This window comes from Hypanus sabinus, chromosome 2 (assembly GCF_030144855.1).
Source record: "Hypanus sabinus isolate sHypSab1 chromosome 2, sHypSab1.hap1, whole genome shotgun sequence".
Lineage (NCBI taxonomy): Eukaryota > Metazoa > Chordata > Chondrichthyes > Myliobatiformes > Dasyatidae > Hypanus > Hypanus sabinus.
The window spans coordinates 14,496,847-14,517,454 of record NC_082707.1 but is presented as its reverse complement, the minus strand read 5'-3'; the positions used below and the strand labels follow the sequence as shown (position 1 = coordinate 14,517,454).

The 20,608-nt window shown below is 40.0% G+C and overlaps 1 protein-coding gene across 3 annotated transcripts in view; it reads right to left on the bottom strand.

Annotated features, from left to right (window-relative positions):
• The window catches only part of skila (SKI-like proto-oncogene a), a 101,813-nt gene that overhangs the window by 33,775 nt on the left and 47,430 nt on the right, over positions 1–20,608 (bottom strand). For all 3 annotated transcript variants that reach the window (XM_059992316.1, XM_059992299.1, XM_059992308.1), the window contains exon 2: positions 246–338. In XM_059992316.1, coding sequence (XP_059848299.1) covers positions 246–338 — 93 coding nt within the window. The remainder of the gene's footprint in view (positions 1–245; positions 339–20,608) is intronic.

The window sequence follows — 20,608 nt, the reverse complement described above, 5'->3', positions numbered from 1 at the left end:
CATAAAACAAAATGAATATGGAATCTAAGTTAACAAGCTGAAGGACCACTGCCAGCTGTACAGATAATGTGACATCTCATTGCACCAGATCAACACATCATTTTCAAAACCCTGGTCCAAATGTCTGATTTTTTCCTCAACAGTTTTATTTTAAATAGGGATTAATTTTAAATGAAAATAAATAATTATTACAGGACAACAATTCTTAAATTAATCTCATTGAAAAGAATCAGAAGCATATATACCTTTCTGTCAAAGACCTTCTCAGAAGCCTCATCTTGAGAACCAGTGTGCTCTAACTGTGCCTTCTTGGGCTGATGTTCTTCTGAGACAGACTGCTGCAAAAGAAAAATTCAGAAACTAAATCTGAGTTAGCGATGAATTTGTTGAATGATCAAAACCATACCTGCCTTCTGTAACAAACTCTCCAGGCAAAGAAAATAAATATCAAGTAAATCAAAAAAGGAAAAGCATATAGATCTATTAGAAGTTTACTGGCAATAAATTACTGCCACAACTTACCTCTCAAACCCACTAACCAGCACAAGATCTCATTCTGGTTCCCTTCTTGCCCCTTCTCTTCTCCACACCTGACCATCACTTCCCACTGGTTCCCCTCCTCCTTCCTTATCTCCCAAGGTCCACTCTCCTCTCTTATCATTTTCCCTCATCTTCAGCCTTTATCTTTAGCTATTTACTTCAATTCCTGCCCCCCCATCCTCCACCTTCCCACGCACCTCTCACCTTCCAGTTTGTACGCCTTCCCGTCCTCCCACCTTTTATTCTGCATTCTGCCTGAAACCTGACAATTTATTCCTCTCTATAGATACTGCTAACTCCCTCCAGCATTTTGTGCATATGTCTTCAATAGGAGTGGCTCATATCACTATATTTTTTGTGGAAGCTGGAAAATTTGAAATATAAAAAAAACAGCTGCGTGAGTAGACGTTTTGTTTAAAACTCTTTAAGTCCTCTTTATTTTCTGATTCCTCATCCTATATTGGAGTGAGTGGTCTTTTAGAAAACCTGTATCCTCATGACCTTATCAGATAGATCTACAAATACTGTAAACTGTTAATTTATTTTAATCATTAAAGCTAATTCTAATACATACTAGTGTAGATATCCATGAATATTATCTGGTGACATAGATGCTCTGTTCTTTAAAATATCGATTATCCAAAGAGTATTGAAATATTGGAAATGTCTGTCACCTCTCTAAAATGCTTTAAAAATAATGAATTTAGTTCAATTCAGCTGTTTATAGTCCTCCTGGCCTGCTAAGTTCCTCCAGCACTTTGTGTGTGTTATTCTGGATTTCTAGCATCTGCAGAAGCTCTTGTGTAAATATAGTTCTGTCTTTTCTCATTGAACAATGAGCACACAGAACTAACGCAGAGCTTATCCACCATTACCATTGCTCATTCACAGAGCTATGTCAGTACTGTAAATGTAAACTTCCTTTCATTTTGGACCCCAGTATCAATTTGAAGTGTTGCCCCATGTGCAGAAATTATTGTGACTCTACTGAGTGTGTGGATTTGCAGTCAAAGGGAGCTGCCAGAAATATCAGCAATCTCTGTTGTACGGTCTTCCAAGTTATAATGTACTGCAGTGTATAGGGACAGCATGGTAGCATAGCAGTTATCACATTGTTTTACAACTCCAGTGGTCACCAATTGTGGTTCAATTCCCACCTTTGTCCGTAAGAGGTTTGTATGTTCTCCCCATGAGCGCATGGATTTCCACCAGGTGCTACAGTTCCCTCCCACATTTCAAAGACATACTGTTAAGATTAGTAAGTTGGCGCCAGAGGCATAGTGATACTTCCGAGCAGCTCCAATTCCATCATTGCTGTTTTGATTTGACACAATCTGCACATTCCATTGTATATGATAAACAAATCAATAAGTAAAGCTATTATCTGCTCAATGGATCATCACATGGAAGTCAGCAAACTACAAATCAAAACGAAGGACAATTTTTGACCAATATTTTACAGAACACTTAAAATAAAAGACCGTGGCATTCATTCAGTTCTGTTGAAATATGAACATCCATTTAAAAGTCAATATTATAGCTCCAATATACTTTGGAGTTTGGAGTTCAATTCTGGCACTGTAAGGAGTTTTTATGTTCTCCCTGTAAACCATGTGGGTTTCCTCCAGGTGCTCTGGTTTCCTCCCACGGTCCAAAGATACATCAGTTGTTTGGTTACTTCTTTACTATAAGTTGTCCTATAATTAGGCTAGTGTTAAATAGGTGAGTTGCTGGGTGGTGCAGCTCATTGGGCCAGAAGAACCTGTCTGCACTTTATCTCCAAATAATAAAATAATAAATGGACAATATTTGACAGATATTTTAAACATTTTATGGAAAACTTAAAACAAAAGTGCCATTTATGAAGTTCAGAATAAAATATGAACTTCAATTTAAAAATCAAAAAAAAATCAGTTCATTCTGAAGTATTTACCGTGTAACTATGTACCTTACAATATACATACAGCATATAAAATTATTTGTTAGGACCAGATGGTTTGCTAACTAATAATTATGGCTTTTACATTTTGAAGTGTTGGCATTTCAGTTCATGAATGTTGTCATTTTCAGTTTATAAATAACAGATGTATCCATCAAGTCACCAATTTCAGGCAACTATGCCAGAGAAGGCCACAGATCAGCACACCCTGTGGAGATGCAGAGTATCTGTGACAACACTTCTTGGTATCCCTGTTTTGCTGCTCAACTACAACATTCAGAAGTTGGCAGCATTGTCCCTTGCAATGGCAGGAAATTATTTCATTTTGAACTTTATAAATGCCACAATCTTAGGGGAAGTGTTCTGTAAAATGTTTTAAATATTTGTCAAAAATTGTCCTTTATTCATTTTTAATTTTTTTTATTTAGAAAAAAGCTACAGAACTGGTCCTTTCAGCCTTTCAGCCATACCGCCCAGCAACCCATCTATTTTATTTGTTTGTTTATTTATTTAGAAATACAGTGCAGTTTTTCGGCCCAATGAGCCTCAGCGCCCAGCAACCCACCTATTTAACACTAGCCTAATCACAGGACAATTTACAATGAACCAGTGATCATCCTAATGGCTTCTCCAAGTAAAAGAACAGTGGACATTGACCAAACTAATGGAGACACAAGACATGGGTGGCACGGTAACATAATGCTCTGTAGAGCCAGCAATCAAACCGCTGTTTGAAAGGAATTTGTACGTTCTCCTCAGGACTGAGTGGATTTCCTCCCACATTCCAAAAATGCTCCAAGTTGTGGGCAAGCTATGTTGGCGCTGGTAACAGTGCGACACTGGCAGGCAGTCCCCAGCACATTCTCCGAATGTGTTGGCTGTTGATGTAAATGACATATTTCACTGTATGTTTCGATGTGTCAATGTACATGTGACAAATAAAGCTAGTGTTTATTTCAATGCAGATGCTGTAATCTGGAGGAACACACGAAAGGCTGGAGGAACTCAGTGAATCAATCTCTGGAGGAAAATGATGAGTCGAAACTTTTCATTGGTTGAGGGGTGTCACCAGTAACAAAATGGTGGAGAGAAAAGGTGAGTCAGGTAATAGGAGGATCTAGCTGGTGGGGAGGGTGATTGCTAGACAGATAGGCGAGGGGATAGAGTAGAAATGCTGTCAGAAGCTGGGAAGTGATAGATGGAAGTGACAAAGTGCTGAAGATGATGGAATTGGATTATGATGCAACATTTATTAATAGCTATACTGAAATGGCTGGAGAGAAGACAGTTTAATGACTAGAAAGATATTGAAACAAGTTGGCGTTAATCAAGTTCAGGACGTTGACAAGGAGTACATTACGCCAATTACCTGATTGTGTATTGCAAATCTACAGGAGATGCTTAAAATATAAAGAGAAAGTCTCCTAGTTTTGTTACATAATAATTTACAGTGCATTTGAGTACCTAACACAAACGTGAACAAGAGAAAATCTGCAGAGCTAGAAATCCAAGCAACTCACACAAAATGCTGGAGGAATTCAGCAGGCCAGGCAGAATCTATGGAAAAGAGTGAACTTTGGGCTGAGGAACTTTATCAGGACACCAATTATGCCCCATTTCAGTATTTGACTAGATGAACCACAGATGTACAAACTGCAATCTATGCATGATGACAATGTCCCTTAGCATTGTCAATGATCCCTCCCATCCATCCCACAATCTCTTTGAACCATAACTGTTAGGCATGAGCTATCGTATCATTCGGAAAAGGACTGTTAGGAAGGGAAAAAGCTTCTTCCCCCAGGCCATGAGCTATTGAACTCCTTGCCACCACCCAGATCTCATCACATATGAAGCTCCGGAAACATTATACTGTTTAATTTTTAACTTGTGCCATAAGGGCACCTTATGTTAAACATCAAGTTTCTGGAATATATTTTATTATTTGTTTTTTTTACTATAGGAGTTGTGAGTGAGATGCATTCTGTGTTGTGCACCCTGGCATGGAGGAACATTGTTCTGTTTGGCTGTATACATGCATACATTTGAATGACAATAAACTTCAACTTGAAAAGAGGAAAACCATGCCTGAGAATCTTACGTAGCACTCTTTCTATATTCCAAATCACTATTCTTGGGAAGGGAGAAAAATTGGACAATTAGCCCCAAAATGCTCCTACTTAACCTCAGAACAGATTAAAAAGCTTCTAAGTAACCAGTTCTATACAGCTGGTTACACAGCTCAACAAAACTTAAAGATAAAAAGGCAATTGTAGCACAATATATCTAAAATAGAAATTCAGTTCCTATGGCTTTCATGACAGATCAGAATTAGAAAGCAATTCAATATTCTAAAGGATTGCAGGCGCAAGTTAAAGGTGGATTGCAGGTAAAGGTGGGTGACTCGGATTACAATTTCAGTAATGAAAAGTGATTCAAATGCTATATATCATGAAATGCCAGTTTATTTCAGATAAATTTAAACCATCATGGGCAGAGGTTAAGCTTGAATTCTTGGAAAAAATGAATCTTAGGGACGTATATGGTGACATATATGTATTTTGATAATAAATTTACTTTTAACAATTTGTAGTGTATTACAACTGTGATGAATGCATGATCAGATTAAGTCAAAGTGCATGTTAAGTAGCTTGAGTTAAAATAAGGTTTCTATGGGTAGCATAATGCTTTACAGCGCCAACAATTGGAAGATCGAGGTTCAGTTCCTGCTGCTGTATATAAGGAGATGGTACATTCTCTCTGTGACTAAAGGCAAGATAGAATTTGAGAGGACACTTCAAGGCATGATCTCCTGTACTCTACCTCTATATTTCCAGCACTTCCATCCATACCATAGCAAGTAGGTCTTTTTATGCATCAGGATCAGCAGCACTAATTCTACATTACTAATGCTGCATATGCCACACTAACAAGTAGCATGCACCATGTACTCCCACGAACATCTGCTACGTTAATGAAGTTCAAGGTAAATTTATTATCAAAGTACATATATGTCACCATATACAACCCTGAGATTCATTGCCTTGTGGGCATACTCAATAAATCCAATAGCTATAATAGAATCAATGGAAAGCCACACTAACAAGGCAGATAACCAGTGTGCAAAAGACAAACTGTGTAAATACAATAAAAATAATAATAATAAATACAATAAATATTGAAAACTTGAGCTGAAAAGTTCTTGAAAGTGTCCATTGGTTATGGGATCAATTCAGTGATGGGGAAAGTGAAATTATCCCTTTGGTTCAGGAGCCTGATAGTGGAGAGGCAATAACTGTTTCTGAACCTTGTGGTGTGAGTCTTGAGGTTCCTGTACCGCAAGGGTTACCCGCCTGAGCAACACACACAAAATGCTGAGGGAACTCAGCAGGCCAGGCAACATCAATGGAAGGGAATGAACAGTCAACACTTTGGACCGAGGCACTTCATCAAGAGAAAGAAACCACAATAAGAAAGTGTGTGGGGTAGAGGGAAGTGTCAGGTAATCGGTGACAGCAGGTGAAGGGGGTAGGTGGGTGGGTGCGGGAAGGGTTTATGAAGTACTAAGCTGGGATGTAATAGGTGTGATAGAGCTAAAGAAGGAATCTGATAGGAGAGGAGATTGGACCATGGGAGAAAGGAAAGGAGGAAGGGGCACCAAAAGGAGGTGAAGGGTAGGGGAGAAGAGGGGTGAGAGGAAAACCAGAATGGGGAATGGAAAAAGAGAGAAGAGGGAGGGTGGGAGAAATTTCTGTAAGTTAGAGGAATCAGAGCTCGTGCCATGAGGTTAGAGGCTACCTAACGGAAAATGTGGTAACTATAGCAGCTAACATATCAAGGACGAATAGTAAAGTGAAAACTTACTTGAGCATTGGCATGTGGTTTCCATAACGACATGGAAATTGTCTGGCTGCCAATTTCACAATTTTTTTTGGTATTGATGATAAAAGGCTGACATCAATTTTCAAAATATGAAATGATTAAAGGCCTACTGTTTTTATATTCCATATCAACTAATTGAACAGAAGTTTAAACTTATCAAATGTTTTGCTAATGATGACTGAAATCTCAAATCTAAGAGAGCAACCTCGGTGACTTAGTGTCATATTATGATGAAATATTAAATTGAGTCTCTCAAGGTGAAAACAGAATATCAAATAGTACAACGAGAAAGCTTAGAATCAGATTTAATATCACTGACATATTTAGAGTGCAATACATTAAATATACTATAAATTACAATACAAAATATACAGTTTGAATACATATTGTGTGTATGTGTATGTCTCTCTCTCTAGTGTATATAAAATTAAATAAGTACTATACAAAGAGAGCAAAGAAATTAGTGAGGTGGTGTTTATGGATTGGTTCAATGTCCATTCAGAAACCTGATCGTGGAGAGGAAGAATCTGTTCCTAAGGCATTGAATGTGTGTCTTCAGGCTCCTTTGTCCTCCTGTACCTCCTCTCTGATGGTAACAATGAGAAAAGGGCATGTCCTGGGTGATGGGGGTCTTTAATGATGGATGGCACATTCTTGAGGCATCGCCTTTTGAAATGTCCTCAGTGCTGGGGAGGCTAGTTCCCACGATGAAGTTTTTCTCAAAATGAAAACCCATGAACATCACTAAACACACATCCATGCTAATTATCACCTATTTGCAGACAGGACAGCGTCTGGACTTCCTACACAACAACACAGACCATCACGGGTAAAACCTGGTATGGAAACACCAAAAAGCCTACAAGAAGTAGTGAATATGGGCCCAATCCATCACACATCATTGAGCACATCTACAAGGAGCACTGTCACAGGAAAGTACATCCATCATTAAGGACTGCCACCGTCCAAGGTCATGCTTTCTTCCCACAAGTACTGTCTGGAAGGAGGTAAACAAGCTTTAGGTCCCACACAACCAGGTTACAGGAAGAGTTATTATACCTCAGTCATCAATATCTTGAACTGGAGAGGATAATTACTCTCAGCTTTACTCACCCTAACACTATTCCAGAACCCTGGACTCACTTTCAAAGACTCAACTCATGTGCTTGATACTTACAGTGCCTTGAAAAATTATTCAGACCCCACAACTACCATCACACTTCACTCGCATTTTCTAATTATGAAATATATTGAAGTTGGATTTTTTGAGCTGATCTACAAAACATTGTGCATCTTGTCATATCAAAAGAAAAATTCCAAAACATGTTAACAATTTACTAAAAATTTAAAGAAACAAAATTGTGAGAGTGAAAAACCTTTGTAATTACTACGCCAACTTTCCTCAGGTACAATACTGTATATTGTCTTACCAACTCCCCCAATTTACTAATATAGAAAATTGGAAGATCACTTGTTTCAAATGAATTCATAAGAATAAACAGCACCTATAAGGCCCAACAGTATAGTAGATTTTCAACAGACAAAACCAAAATGAAGACAAAAGAGCATTCGAGGCCAGTCAGGGAAATGATAATAGAGAAGCACAAATCTGGGGAACTGTACAAAACTATCTCAAAAGCACCGAACATACCTCAGAGCTCAGTGCAATCCATCATGAGAAAGTGGAAAAAAAATACAAAACCACAGACATACTGCCTAGGTCAACCTGCCCTTCTAAATTTAGTAGCCAGAGAAGAATGGCACTTGTAAGAGAGGTTACTGTGACACCAACAGTTCCTCCAAGTGAGCTGCAGAAGTCAGTGGCTGCAACTGGAGATGAAGCTCATGGCTCCACAATCTCCAAGGCCTTGGACAAAAAGGGTATTAATAGAAGAGTGGCAAGGAAAAAGCCCCGGCTTTAAAAAAAAACCTGGCCCATAAAGATTTTGCAAACTGAGACTACGATACTGTAAGGATGTGGAAGAAAGTCGTGTAATCAGATGAGACTAAAGTGGAACTTTTTGGCCTCAATGCTAAGCAGTACGTGTGGCATAAATCTAATACTGCGCACCAACCAGGTAGCACCAGCCCTACTGTAAAGTATAGTGGAAGTAGTATAATGCTGTGGAGAAGCGTTTCAGCAGCAGGGACTGGAAATTTGATCAGGATTGATGGGAAGATTTAAAAAAACATAGAAATCCACTGCACATTACAGGCCCTTCGGCCCACAATGTTGTGCCAACTATTTCACCCACTCTAGAACCTGTTTAGAATTTCCCTACCTCATAGCCCTCTAGTTTTCTAAGCTCCATGTACTTATCCAAGAGTCTTTTAAAAGACCATATTGTATCTACTTCTACCACCTTTGCTGGCAGTGCATTCCGCACATCCACCACTCTCTGTGTGAAAAACTTACCTCTGACATCCCTCTTGTACCTACTTCCAAGCACTTTAAAAATATGCTTCCTTGTGTTAGCCATTTCAGCCCTGGGAGAAAACCTCTGGCTATCCACACAATCAATGCCTCTCATCATCTTATACAACTCTATCAGATCACCTCTCATCCTCTGTCACTCCAAGGAGAAAGGCCAAGTTCACTCAACCTATTCTAATAAGGCATGCTCTGCAATCCAGGCAACATCCTTGTAAGTCCCCTCTGCAACATTATCTCACACCTCTTGAACTCAATCCAATGGTTGAAGGCCAACACACCATACACCTTCTACACTGTCAACCTGCACAGCAGCTTGGAGTGTCACAAAGAGGAGGGGTCCCAGAACAGTTCCCTGTGGAATACCACTGGTCACCATCCTCTAATGCAGAGTACGAACCATTCACAACCAACCTTTGTCTTCTGTGGTGAAGTTAGTTCTGGATCCACAAAGCAGTGTCTCCTTGGATCCTATGTCTCATTATTTTCTGAATGAGCCTCACATAGGGAACCTTATCAATTGCCTTACTGAAATCCATATACACAACTGCAAGATACAGAGAGATCCTGTATAAAAACACAATAACCTCTGCTAGAAGGCCCAAACTGGCCACTGCCAGGACAACCAGCGGCTTCAAATGTAGAAAGTTGATGTCATTGAGTGGTCAAATCAGAGTCCTTACCTTTATCCAATCTAACATCTCCAACAAGACCTCAAGATTTCTGTCCACCACCACTCCCAGCTAACCTGGCACAGCTTGAGCAATTTGGCAAGGATGAATGGGCAAATTTTGTTTCATCACATTGTGCAAAGCTATCAAAGACATCCAAAAAGACTACTGGCTGTAATAACTGCGAGAGGCAATTCAAGTAAGTACTGAGCAAAGGGGGATGAACACTTTTGAATTGCTGATATATCAGTTCGTGAATTTTTAGTTTTTAATGCTTTACTATTTTCCCTGTTTTTTGGGTCTACTGAGAAAAGGATCATGTGATTCACAAATAAAAATTCTCAGTTAAATTGATCAAACTCCCTGGCTGTAATACTCATTTATGTGAAAAGGGGTTCGGGTTAAATACTTTTACAAGGAACTTATACAGCACTTAAATGACATAGAAAATTATAACCAGCTCTTAACTTTCTTTTCTCATGAGAAACATTCAAACGTTACACTGGAGCCAGTTGCATAAATTGTATCTTTAGGATTGCAAACCAGCATGTTAATGCAAAACAAAAAAATCACATTTGATTCTGAGAATATATTCCCAAACTGAAACGTACACATTCTCAAGGAAAATGTACAGTTGATCTATATACACTCTAGCTATATTATTAAGTATACCTGTACTCCAGCTCGTTATTACAAATATCTAATCAGCTAATCATGTGGCAGCAACTCAATAGATAAAAGCATGCAAATATGGTCAAGAGATTCAGTTGTCGTTCACACCAAACATCAAAATGGGGAAGAAATGTGTTCTACGTGACTGAGTGTGGAATGATTGGTGGTGCCAGATGCGGTAGTCTGAGTATCTCAGAAACTGGTGATCTCCTGGGATTTTCACGCACAATAGTCTGTCACGTTTACAGAGAATGGAGCAAGAAACAAAAAATAAATCATCCAATGAACAGCAATTCTGCGGGTGAAAATACCTTATTAATGGGAGAGATCAGTAGAGGGTGGCCAGACTGGTTGAAGCTGACAGGAAGGTGAAAGTAACTCAAGTAACCATGCATTGTAACAGAGCAGTCCATCTCTGAACATACAACATGTTGAACCTTGAAGTGGATGAGCTGCAGCAGCAGAAGATCACAAACATACATGGGGTACCTAATGAAATGGCCACTGAGTATATAATCTTCAATCATGTTTGATCTCCACACCTTGAACTAATCATTTATCATAACCAAGAGTGTGTAAGTTGTTCATTCAAGGTGAAACATTTGGCAACTTCAAATTACAGTATCATGCAAAATGAGCTTAATCCCACAGTATCAGTGCTACAATAACTCCTTACTTCTACATCTATGATATTACTCACTTTCACACATGCTTCAGTCCATCTGTTACTGTAACTCATCTACACCTGGACACCCTCCCTTTCTTTTCCCTGTATAAATCCAGCACATTCAAAATTACTACAATATCCTATTACCATTCATCACTTCTGTTCTCAATAACTGACATGTGATCCCACACTACAAAGAAATTTGAAGATTAAATATCAGCTTCATTTGTCATATAGACACCGAAATATCAAAACATACTGTGAAATGCATCTTTTGCGTCTGAGGATGTTCTCGGGACAACCCGCAACTGTCGCCATGCTTCTGCACCAACATTGTGTGGCATATCTCCATAAGACATCGGAGCAAATTAAGCCATTCAGCCTATCAAGTCTGTTCCATCACTCCATCATGCTGATTTATTATCGCTCTTATTAGGCCCACAACTTACTAAATCTAATCTGTACATCTTTGGAACGTGGGAGGAAACCCATGCAATCAAGGGGCAAATTTACAAACTCCTTACAGATAGCAGCAGGAATTGAACTCACATCAGAGGTCGTGGGCGCTGTAGAGCATAACGCTAATCACTACCCACTGTTGTTACCCTTCAAGTATAAGTACAACTTAAATTTGGGATCTTAATGAATAAATATTGTGAACTTGGTTTCCATCATTATTACCTCGTCCAGCCCTAGAACTCTCCAGAACTCCAGATGCTACTGCATTCCATTCTAACCCATTCCTTCACCCCACACTGGCAGAAGTGGTCATACTCTGGAATTCCTTCCTATTATTTCAGTGGGACAAAATGATAATAAAGTGAAATCAGAAGGAGAATTCAGTCTGTTGTTCTATTTGGAATTAAACCTCAGTAATACATATGCTAGCAATTGAGGCAGCCCACATGATGCTGGAGAAACTCAGTAGGTCAGACAGCATCTATGAGACGACCAGTATAATAAGGTGGAAGGATGAAAGGAAGGGGTGGAGCCAAAGCCCATTACCCACACAGTCCTTCCCATCACCACTGTTTCCATCTGTCCCTTCCCCACCTCCTTCATTTGATTCCACACTCCACCTTTCTCTCCTATCAGATTCCATCATCTGCAGCCCTTTGGTGACTCCATCTATCACCTTCCCCCCCTTCCGCCCCACTTCTGGCACCATTCCCACTTATTCCTCCACCGTCTGTCTGTGACCTCTCCTCACCTGGATCCAAGTGTCACCTACCAGCTTTTACTCAACTCTACACCTTTTTTTTTATACTGGCCTTCCCCCTTCTACCTTTCAGCCTAGATCAGGGGTTCTTAACCTGTGGTTCACAGACCCCTCAGTGAATGGTAAGGCTCGATAGTATAAAAAAAGTTGCAAACCCCTGGTCAGGATGAAGAATCTCAACCTCAAGACATTGACTATCTATCGCCCTCCATAGATGCTGCATAATCCACTGTAGTCTTCCAGCATCTTGTGTGGCAAGACCATGAGGCCAAAAGAGATAGGAGCAGAGTTAGGCCACACAGCCTATCAAATCTGCTTTGCCATCCCATTATGGCTATTATTACCCCTTTCCATCTCATTCTCCGCTTTGTCCCTATAATCTTTGATGTCCTTAATAATCAAGAACCTATCAGCCTCTGCTTTAAATATACCCAATGATTTGGCCTCCACGGCCATCTGAGGCAATTAATTCCACAGAATCACCACCCTCTGGCTAAAAAAAAATTCCTGCTCATATATGTTCTAAATGGATGTCTTTCCATTTTGAGGCTGCACCTCCTAGTTCTAGACTCCCCACTCCCCACTAAAGGAAATACCCTCTTCACATCCACTGTATCTGGCCTGTCAATAGTCGATAGGCTTCAATGAGTTCCACCCCTTCCCTTTATTCTTCTAAACTCCGGCGAGTTCGGGCCCAGAGCTATCAAACACTCCTCGTATGTTAACCCTTTAATTCCCAGGATCATACATGTCAATCTCCTCTGGACCCTCTCCATTGCATGCACATCCTTTCTTAGATAAGGGCACTTAACTAATCCAGTAATATTTACAGCAAAAGTGACTCAAATTTTTTTTTCGTCATTAATCAGATGGAAGGCAAAATTGAAGTAAATAAAATGTAAATTCATATTTCTGTGGTGCTAAATCTTGACATATTCAGGAATTCTCTCAATCATAGGCCTTATATAAGTGAGGGGTAGTTAACATAACACAGGAAGTGAGATGTTTTTCTCAGTTGGTGAATTGTTAATCCTACTACTTACTGGCAGAAAGGAGTTGTGGGCAGAAACTACAAAACAGATTTTCCCAGAGGTTCTGAAGAATTTAACAGCAGAATTTAGTTTACTTTTTCTGGTTCTTGTGGCCAATAAACAAGAGGCTCTGAGAAAATACAGACAGGTTTAATCCCTAATTCATGTTGGCAATCAGGCCTTTAAACTAACCACGAGGTAAAGAATTAGCACCATTCACCATAATGACTGTTGCTCTTTTAAGTGAAGCAGTTGGCAACCTCACATTTCACAGTTACCCAAGCTGAACTCCATCCCACAGCCCCTGAGCTACAATAATTCGTACAATATCACCTAACTTGGCACTTGTTTCAAGCCAGCTGCTACTGATACTCTCATCTACACCTGAACACCTTATATAAATTTGAGATCCTTAAATTCATCTTGTTTCAGAATCTGATTTATTATCACTGACGTGTGTCGTGAAATGTGTTGTTTTATGGCAGCAGTACAGTGCAAGACATAAAAGATTATTGTAGGTTACAATAAGAAATATAAAAAATAGATAGTGTAAAAAGTGAGCAAAATAATTAGGTAGTGTTAATGAGCCATTCAGAAATCTAATGGCAAAGGGAAAGAAGCTGTTTCTAAAATGATGTGTGTCTCCCTGATGGACGCTGCCTTCTTGAGGCACCGTGTTTTGATAACGTTGATGGTGGAGAGGGCTGTGTCATTATGGAGCAAGCTGAGTCTACAACCCACTGCAGCTTTTTTCCAATCATTTTACCAGCATTGGTACCTCCACACAAGATGGTGATGCAACTAGTTAGAATGCTCTCCATTTTGCTGGCGTCTTCGATGGCATACCAAACCTAAAACCCCGAATGAAGTATAGTCACTGGCATGCCTTCTGCAAAATTGTATCAATATTCTGGGCCCAGGATAGATCCTCTGAGACTCTGACAACTGTTCACCCTCGATGAGGACTGCTGTGTGTTCTCCCTTCTGAAGACCACCATCAATTCCTTAGTCTTACCGACACTGAGTACAAGGTTTGTTGTTATGACACCACTAAACCAACCAATATATCTCACTCCTGTACAACTCCTCCTACATTCCACCTCAATCTCTATCTTCACCCCTCTACTGGCAGACATGCATTCAATTGTCCAGGTCTTCCATCTCAACAGTGCCATGATATCCATGAAAACCCTACTTAACACTCAGCCCTTTAACCAAACCTGAGGTTACTTTTCTTAATCCAGCAGGGTAACAACACTGGCAGATTATACTTTATTTATAAAGCACCTGAAAATGTGTTCTAATTAAAATATGCTACGTACACTCAGAGATCACTTTATTAAGATCACTTGCACACCTGCATATTACCACAAATATCTAATCAGCCAATCAAGTGGCAGCAACTCAATGCATAAAAGCTTGCAGACACAATCAAGAAGTGGTTCAGTTGTTATTCAGAACAAAGATCAGAATGACTGATGGTGCCAGGGACAAGGGTGGATTGAGTACCTCAGAAACTGCTTATCTCCTGGGATTTTTGTCCACAACAGTCTCTAGAGTTCACAGAGAATGGAGCGAGTGAAATAGAAAACACCTAGTGAGTGCCAGTTCTCTGGGTGAAAATGTCTTGTTAATGAGAGAGGTCAGAGGAGAATAACCAAATTGGTTCAAGCTGGCAGGATGGCAACAGTAACTCAAATAACCACACTTTACAACAGTGGTGCACAGGACAGTATCAATGAACGCACGACTAAGTTCAATGTAAATGTATTATCAAAGTACATATATGACACCATATACAACCATGATATTTGTTGTCTTGTGGGCATACACAGTAAATCCAATAGAATCAGTGGAAGACTGCACCCAACAGGATGGACAAACAACCAATGTGCAAAAGACAACGAACTCTGCAAATACAAAAGATGTTGAATCTTTAAATGATGGGCCACAGCAACAGAAGACTATGAACATACCCTCGTGACTACTTTATTAAGTACAGGAGGTAATGAATAAAGTGGCTACTGAGTGTAGATTTTTTTTTAAGCAAAACTAGCTGAGGTAGAAAGAAGCCTTAATTCTAATTTTTTAAAATTTCTTTCCAGAGCAAAAACAAAGTTTCAGCTTACAGTTTTTTTTATTTGAATCTCACGCTTGTCAGACACTTTGGAAATCCCACAACCTCAGCTAAAGGCAAGAGTTGTTAACAACGTGTGAGATCTCAAAGGAAATGAAATCTTCCCCCGCTGCTGATTCACAAACCCTAATATTTCAGGGGAGGAAGTTGTAGCGAGCCAAAAGCTCAAAGTGTTGATTTCCTGGAAGTTCTGTCAATTTTAAAATATCATTTACATTTTGATTGATGTTTCCCAGGCAGAAAAGCCAGCAACCAAAGAAAGTCCGCTAAGAATTTCTGATTAAGAGCTGTACTGTTTTCAGAACTTCAGTTGACTTGAAAGCCCATAAGACATAGGAGCAGAATTAGGCCATTTAGCCCATCGAGTATGCTTCGCCATTCCATCATGGCTGCTTTACTATCCCTCTCAATCCCTTTCTCCTGCTTTCTTCCCTTTGACAACCTTACTAACCAAGAACATCAACCTCCACTTCAAATATACCCAATGATTTGGCCTGCACGACCAACAGATTCCACAGATTCACCACCATCTCTGTTCTAAAGGGATATCCTTGCATTCTGAGACAACGCCCTCTGGTCTTAGATTCCACCACTACAGGAAACATCTACTCCATGTCCACTCTACCTTTGATTTCAATGAAAACCTAGCAATACACACAAAACGCTGGAGCGATTCAACAAGCCAGGCAGCGTCTATGAACAAGAGTGAACAGTTGACGTTTCATCAGGACTGGGAAAAAAAGATAAGGTGAGGGGAGGGGAGGAAGAAGTACAAGGTGGTAGGTGATAGGTGAAACTGGGGGGTCCAGCCTCTGCAGCAGTAAAAGAAGCTATGGACTAACATGTCAGTATGGGTAGTAGAATTGAAATAGGTGGCCACCAGGAGATCCCTCAGGAACACCAGATACAGTAGATGACCCCACCAGACTCACAAGTGAAGTGTCACCTCACCTGGAACGACTATTTGGGGCTCTAAATTATAGTAAGGGAGGAGGTGTAGGGGCAGGTGTGGCACTTGATCTGCTTGCAAGGATAACTACCAGGAGAGCGATCAGTGGGGAGGGATGAAGGGAGGCAGTTTTTGTAAACTCCAACCTGTATGCTCCTCATACATTAACCTGTTCATTTCCAGGATCATTCTCCTGAACCTCATCTGGTCCCTCTCCAATGTTAGCACATCCTTTCTAACACAAGGGGCGCAAAACTGCACACAATACTCCAAGTGCAGTCTGATTAATGCCTTCTAAGACCTCAGTATTACATCCATGATTTTATATTCTAGACCTCTTGAAATGAATGCTAAATTGTATTTGCCTGTAAGGAGTTTGTATATCCTCCCCATAACCACATGGGTTTCCTGGGTGCTCCGTTTTCCTCCCACATTCCAAAGACATAGGGGTTAGTGTTAGTCAGTTGTGGGCATGCTATGTTGGCACTGTATGCATGGCTACACTTGCTGGTTGCCCAGCACAATCCGCTCTGATTTGATTTGATGTAAATGACGTATTTCACTACATGTTTCGGTGTACATGTGGCAAATAAAGCTAACCTCTAAACTTCTTTATGTCTGTCCTTATTCCTAGTGGCAAAGAATACAGACTAAGTGATGATTTAAAAGGTATGAGAACATAAGAAATAGGAGTCCATCTGGCCTGTCGAGCCTGCTCCGCCTTTTCATAAGTCTTCACCGATCTGACCATGGTCTCAACTCCTCCTCCTGCCTTTTCCCCATAACCCTTAATTCACCTATTAAGCAGAAAATCTATCTAAAATTGTCTTAAATATATTTACTGATATTTACTCCAGTGTTTCATTGGGCAGAGAATTCCACAGATTCACCACCTTCTGGGAAAAGCAGTTCCCCCTCATCTCCGTCCTAGGTCTACTCTGCCGAATCTTGAGGCTGTGTCCCCTAGTTCTAATCTCACCTACCAGTAGAAACAATTTTCCTGCCTCTATCTTATCTATCCCTTTCATAATTTTATATGTTTCTGTAAAATCTCTCATTCTGCTGAATTCCAGCGAGTACAGTCCCAGGTGACTCAATCTCTCCTCATAGTCTAATCTCCTCTTTTCTGGAATCAACCTGGTGAACCTCGCCTGCACCACCTCCAAAGCCAGTCTATAATTCAAGTAAGGAGACAAAAACTGCATGCAGTACTCCAGGGTCAGCCTTACCAGTGCCCTGGTGAGTTCAGCGAAAAGCAGGAATACCATTTCTAGTACTGGCTAAAAATCAGTAAGAAAGGTGCAAAGGCTCCAGAGAAGGTGCAGAAAATATTTACTTAGCGATCCTTTGTTAGACCTGGTGACTTACTTTTATTTAAATATTATACCGATTGTTGCTCATAGAAATTTGGGTCTTTGAGTCTTTGAAACCAATCTTTAAATTGCTTTTCTATCTGCAAAACTAGATAATTATTGATTTCTCCATCAGTGATTAGAGCTCTCTGTAATTATCCTCTAAATTGCAATTTCTGTAATAATGGTAAACATTATATTAGTTGAACATAAAACCATATTTAAAAGAGAAATGTGTGGTTTGAAAATGTTAAAATCATTAATGTGTAGTTTTCAATGACATAGTCAAGACCATAAAACATAAGAGCAGAAAAAGACCATTTGGCCCATTAAATCTATTCCATCATGGCTGATCTATTATCCTTCTCCATCTCATATTCCTGCCGTCTCCCCGTTACCTTTGACACCCTGACTAATCAAGAACCTATCAAGCTGCATTTTAAAGTGGAAGTGTAAGTATTTAACACAGTTCATACATCTACACTATAACCTGTAAAATATACTGATAACCATTTTCAGGTTTAGACCTTATAGAATGATCACCATCTCTTGCAGGGATAGGAGTTTAAAATTAGCTTATGCTTGACCTCCACTTTTAGGGTAACTAACCTCCAATGCAGTAACATCTAAAACAAAGCACTATTGTATGTAACTAGGATCAGGAATACTCTAGCACAGGTATCATATTAATTGTCCATCAGGAATGACAAAGATAAAAGGACAAACATTATAATTAATTAAAGGCCCAATCTGTTCCCTCCAGCTAAAGAAAAAACAATTTCTTCAACACCCCTCTCCTTTTCTCTCCATATCAAAAGTGCGGCTACAAGCATATGGGCCCAAGTGGTCTGAAGGATGCAGTGCGATATAGGAAACAGTTTCAGTCATACTAAAGCACTCTCCCTGAACTCCTATCAGGCATTCAGCTGCACCCATAAAGAATATGAAAATACAGAGATTCCAGTTAATTGGGATACATCAGGATCAGTACATTTTGACCCAATTAAATGACTCCACCAATTAGCCAAAGTTTCATGGAAACAGTTAAAAAAGTATAAAAAAGACAATTACTGTTTAACTGAGTAACAAGTTATATATTTAAATGGCATACTGAACAAATTAGAACACTACCAATGCTACTACAGTACTATAAAACTGTATTAGTTCATATTATTGACGGAGGAACTCGTGTGGTGTAAGAGGCATTTTCTTTTGATTGACTGTCAATGAACAAAATTAGTGCAAACACCTATGGTAATTTTGGCAAGGGTCTTTTTAAACTCACAATAAAAAACAAAGTTATCAAAAATCACTGCTTTTTGCGTTGTCATCTGTCAGCCCAAGTGTGTAACAGCTACATAAGTGCACGCAACTGACATTGTTTGCCAACAATCACCCATTCCAATTACACAACCAAAGAAAAGGGAATCCAGGCTAATTTCTTGATTGATTTTTGTTCTTTGTCCCAAATAAGCAGCTGCATCAATTAACCAGAATCCACTATACATTACTTTTGCTGTCAGTTTCCATCTTGTTCTCTCTTTATATTGTTCACCTCCAACTCTTCCCCTTTTGGATTTCTCTGTCACCATCTGAGGGAACAGGTTAGGAACCAATACCCATCACAAGCCTGTCTCTCTCAGGTAGCATGACTATACTTCTTCCCACCCTCCTGTCCAGAAGAACATTTTATTCTCCCAGCACCTCCTTCACCATCATATCTACTGTGATGATGACACTTTCCAGTGAACCCCTCATCGTTTCATCTCTATTGACTCTATTCATCTCCGGAGATGCTGCCTGACCTGCTAAGTTCCTCCAGCATTTTGTGTGTGTCGCTTTGGATCTCCAGTATTCATATGTCTGCTCAAATCCCGTGACAGAGAAGGGATTCTACATTCAACGCATTATCTTTAGCAATTTCCGCCGCCTACAAGAAGATTGCAGCACCAGACACATCTTCTACTTCCCTCCCAGCATTCGAAAGTGATCGTTCCATTTGCGATTTCATGGCCTGGTCTCCCACCACCCTCAACTAGTCCCCTTTTTATCCACTTTACCATTCAACCTCAAGTGATGCAATATCTGCACACTTATCTTGTCCCCACCCCCACCATCCAGGACACCAAAGAATCGCTAACAAGTGAATTACTTGTACTTCATCCAAATGTATTGCATTTGGTTCCCACACATGGTTTGCTCTACAACTGAGAAACCAAATGTAAACTGGGTGACCACATTGAGGAACATCCACTCCGTCCACAAGGGTAATCCCGAGCTACCCAGTCTCAGTGCCCTTTAGTTTCTTCCTTGAACAAAAATTAGTCATCCTCCACCCAGCTGAAGTGTTCTCACATAATACAACCCCACATATTTCCTCTAAGATGTTACTATGGGAACCTATATGTATCAGTCTCAGAAATAAGCAAAGCATTCTTTGTTTCAGCCACATACGAGTCCGGACCCTAATCTGTTACTGATTGACACAGATGACTTGTAATTAGAAAATCCCTTCAAAACTGCTTGTATTTCCATTTCAAGGGAAGGGACTCATTTTCCTGTTAACAACACCATTATTTTCACTATAGATGTCCCATCCCTGCACCCAAAATTTGAAATCCCTGGGTCGAATTGCCTGGAAGTCAGAGGGACGATGTTTGTGAGTCCAGGTAACAGAATGAAGATCGGAGGTCTGATGTCTGCAAGTCCAGGGCCTAGGACTGGAGGCCCAGAGATGACCTGCAGGCCAGCCTGTGTTTCTGGGAGAGTGGATGGGGAAGGGGTCTGTTTTGCTGTTGTCATTGTGTTTTGATCTGTTGTATTTGCTCCTCGCATTATTGTGCAGAAACCTGTGGGAATGCTAAGATTGCTCTGGAATATGTGGCCTCAGCATATCCTTGGGTGTGTTGGTTGTTAACACAAATGGCGTACTTCCACAAAACCATAAGATGCAAGAGCAGAACAAAGGCATTTGGCCCATCCTCTTTAATATTATCAGCTAGCTTATTTTCGTATTCCATCTTTACCTTCTTAATGACTTTTTTTTATTTGCCTTCTGTTGGTTTTTAAAAGCTTCCCAGTCCTCTAACTTCCCACTAATTTTGTTAGCCACAGATGT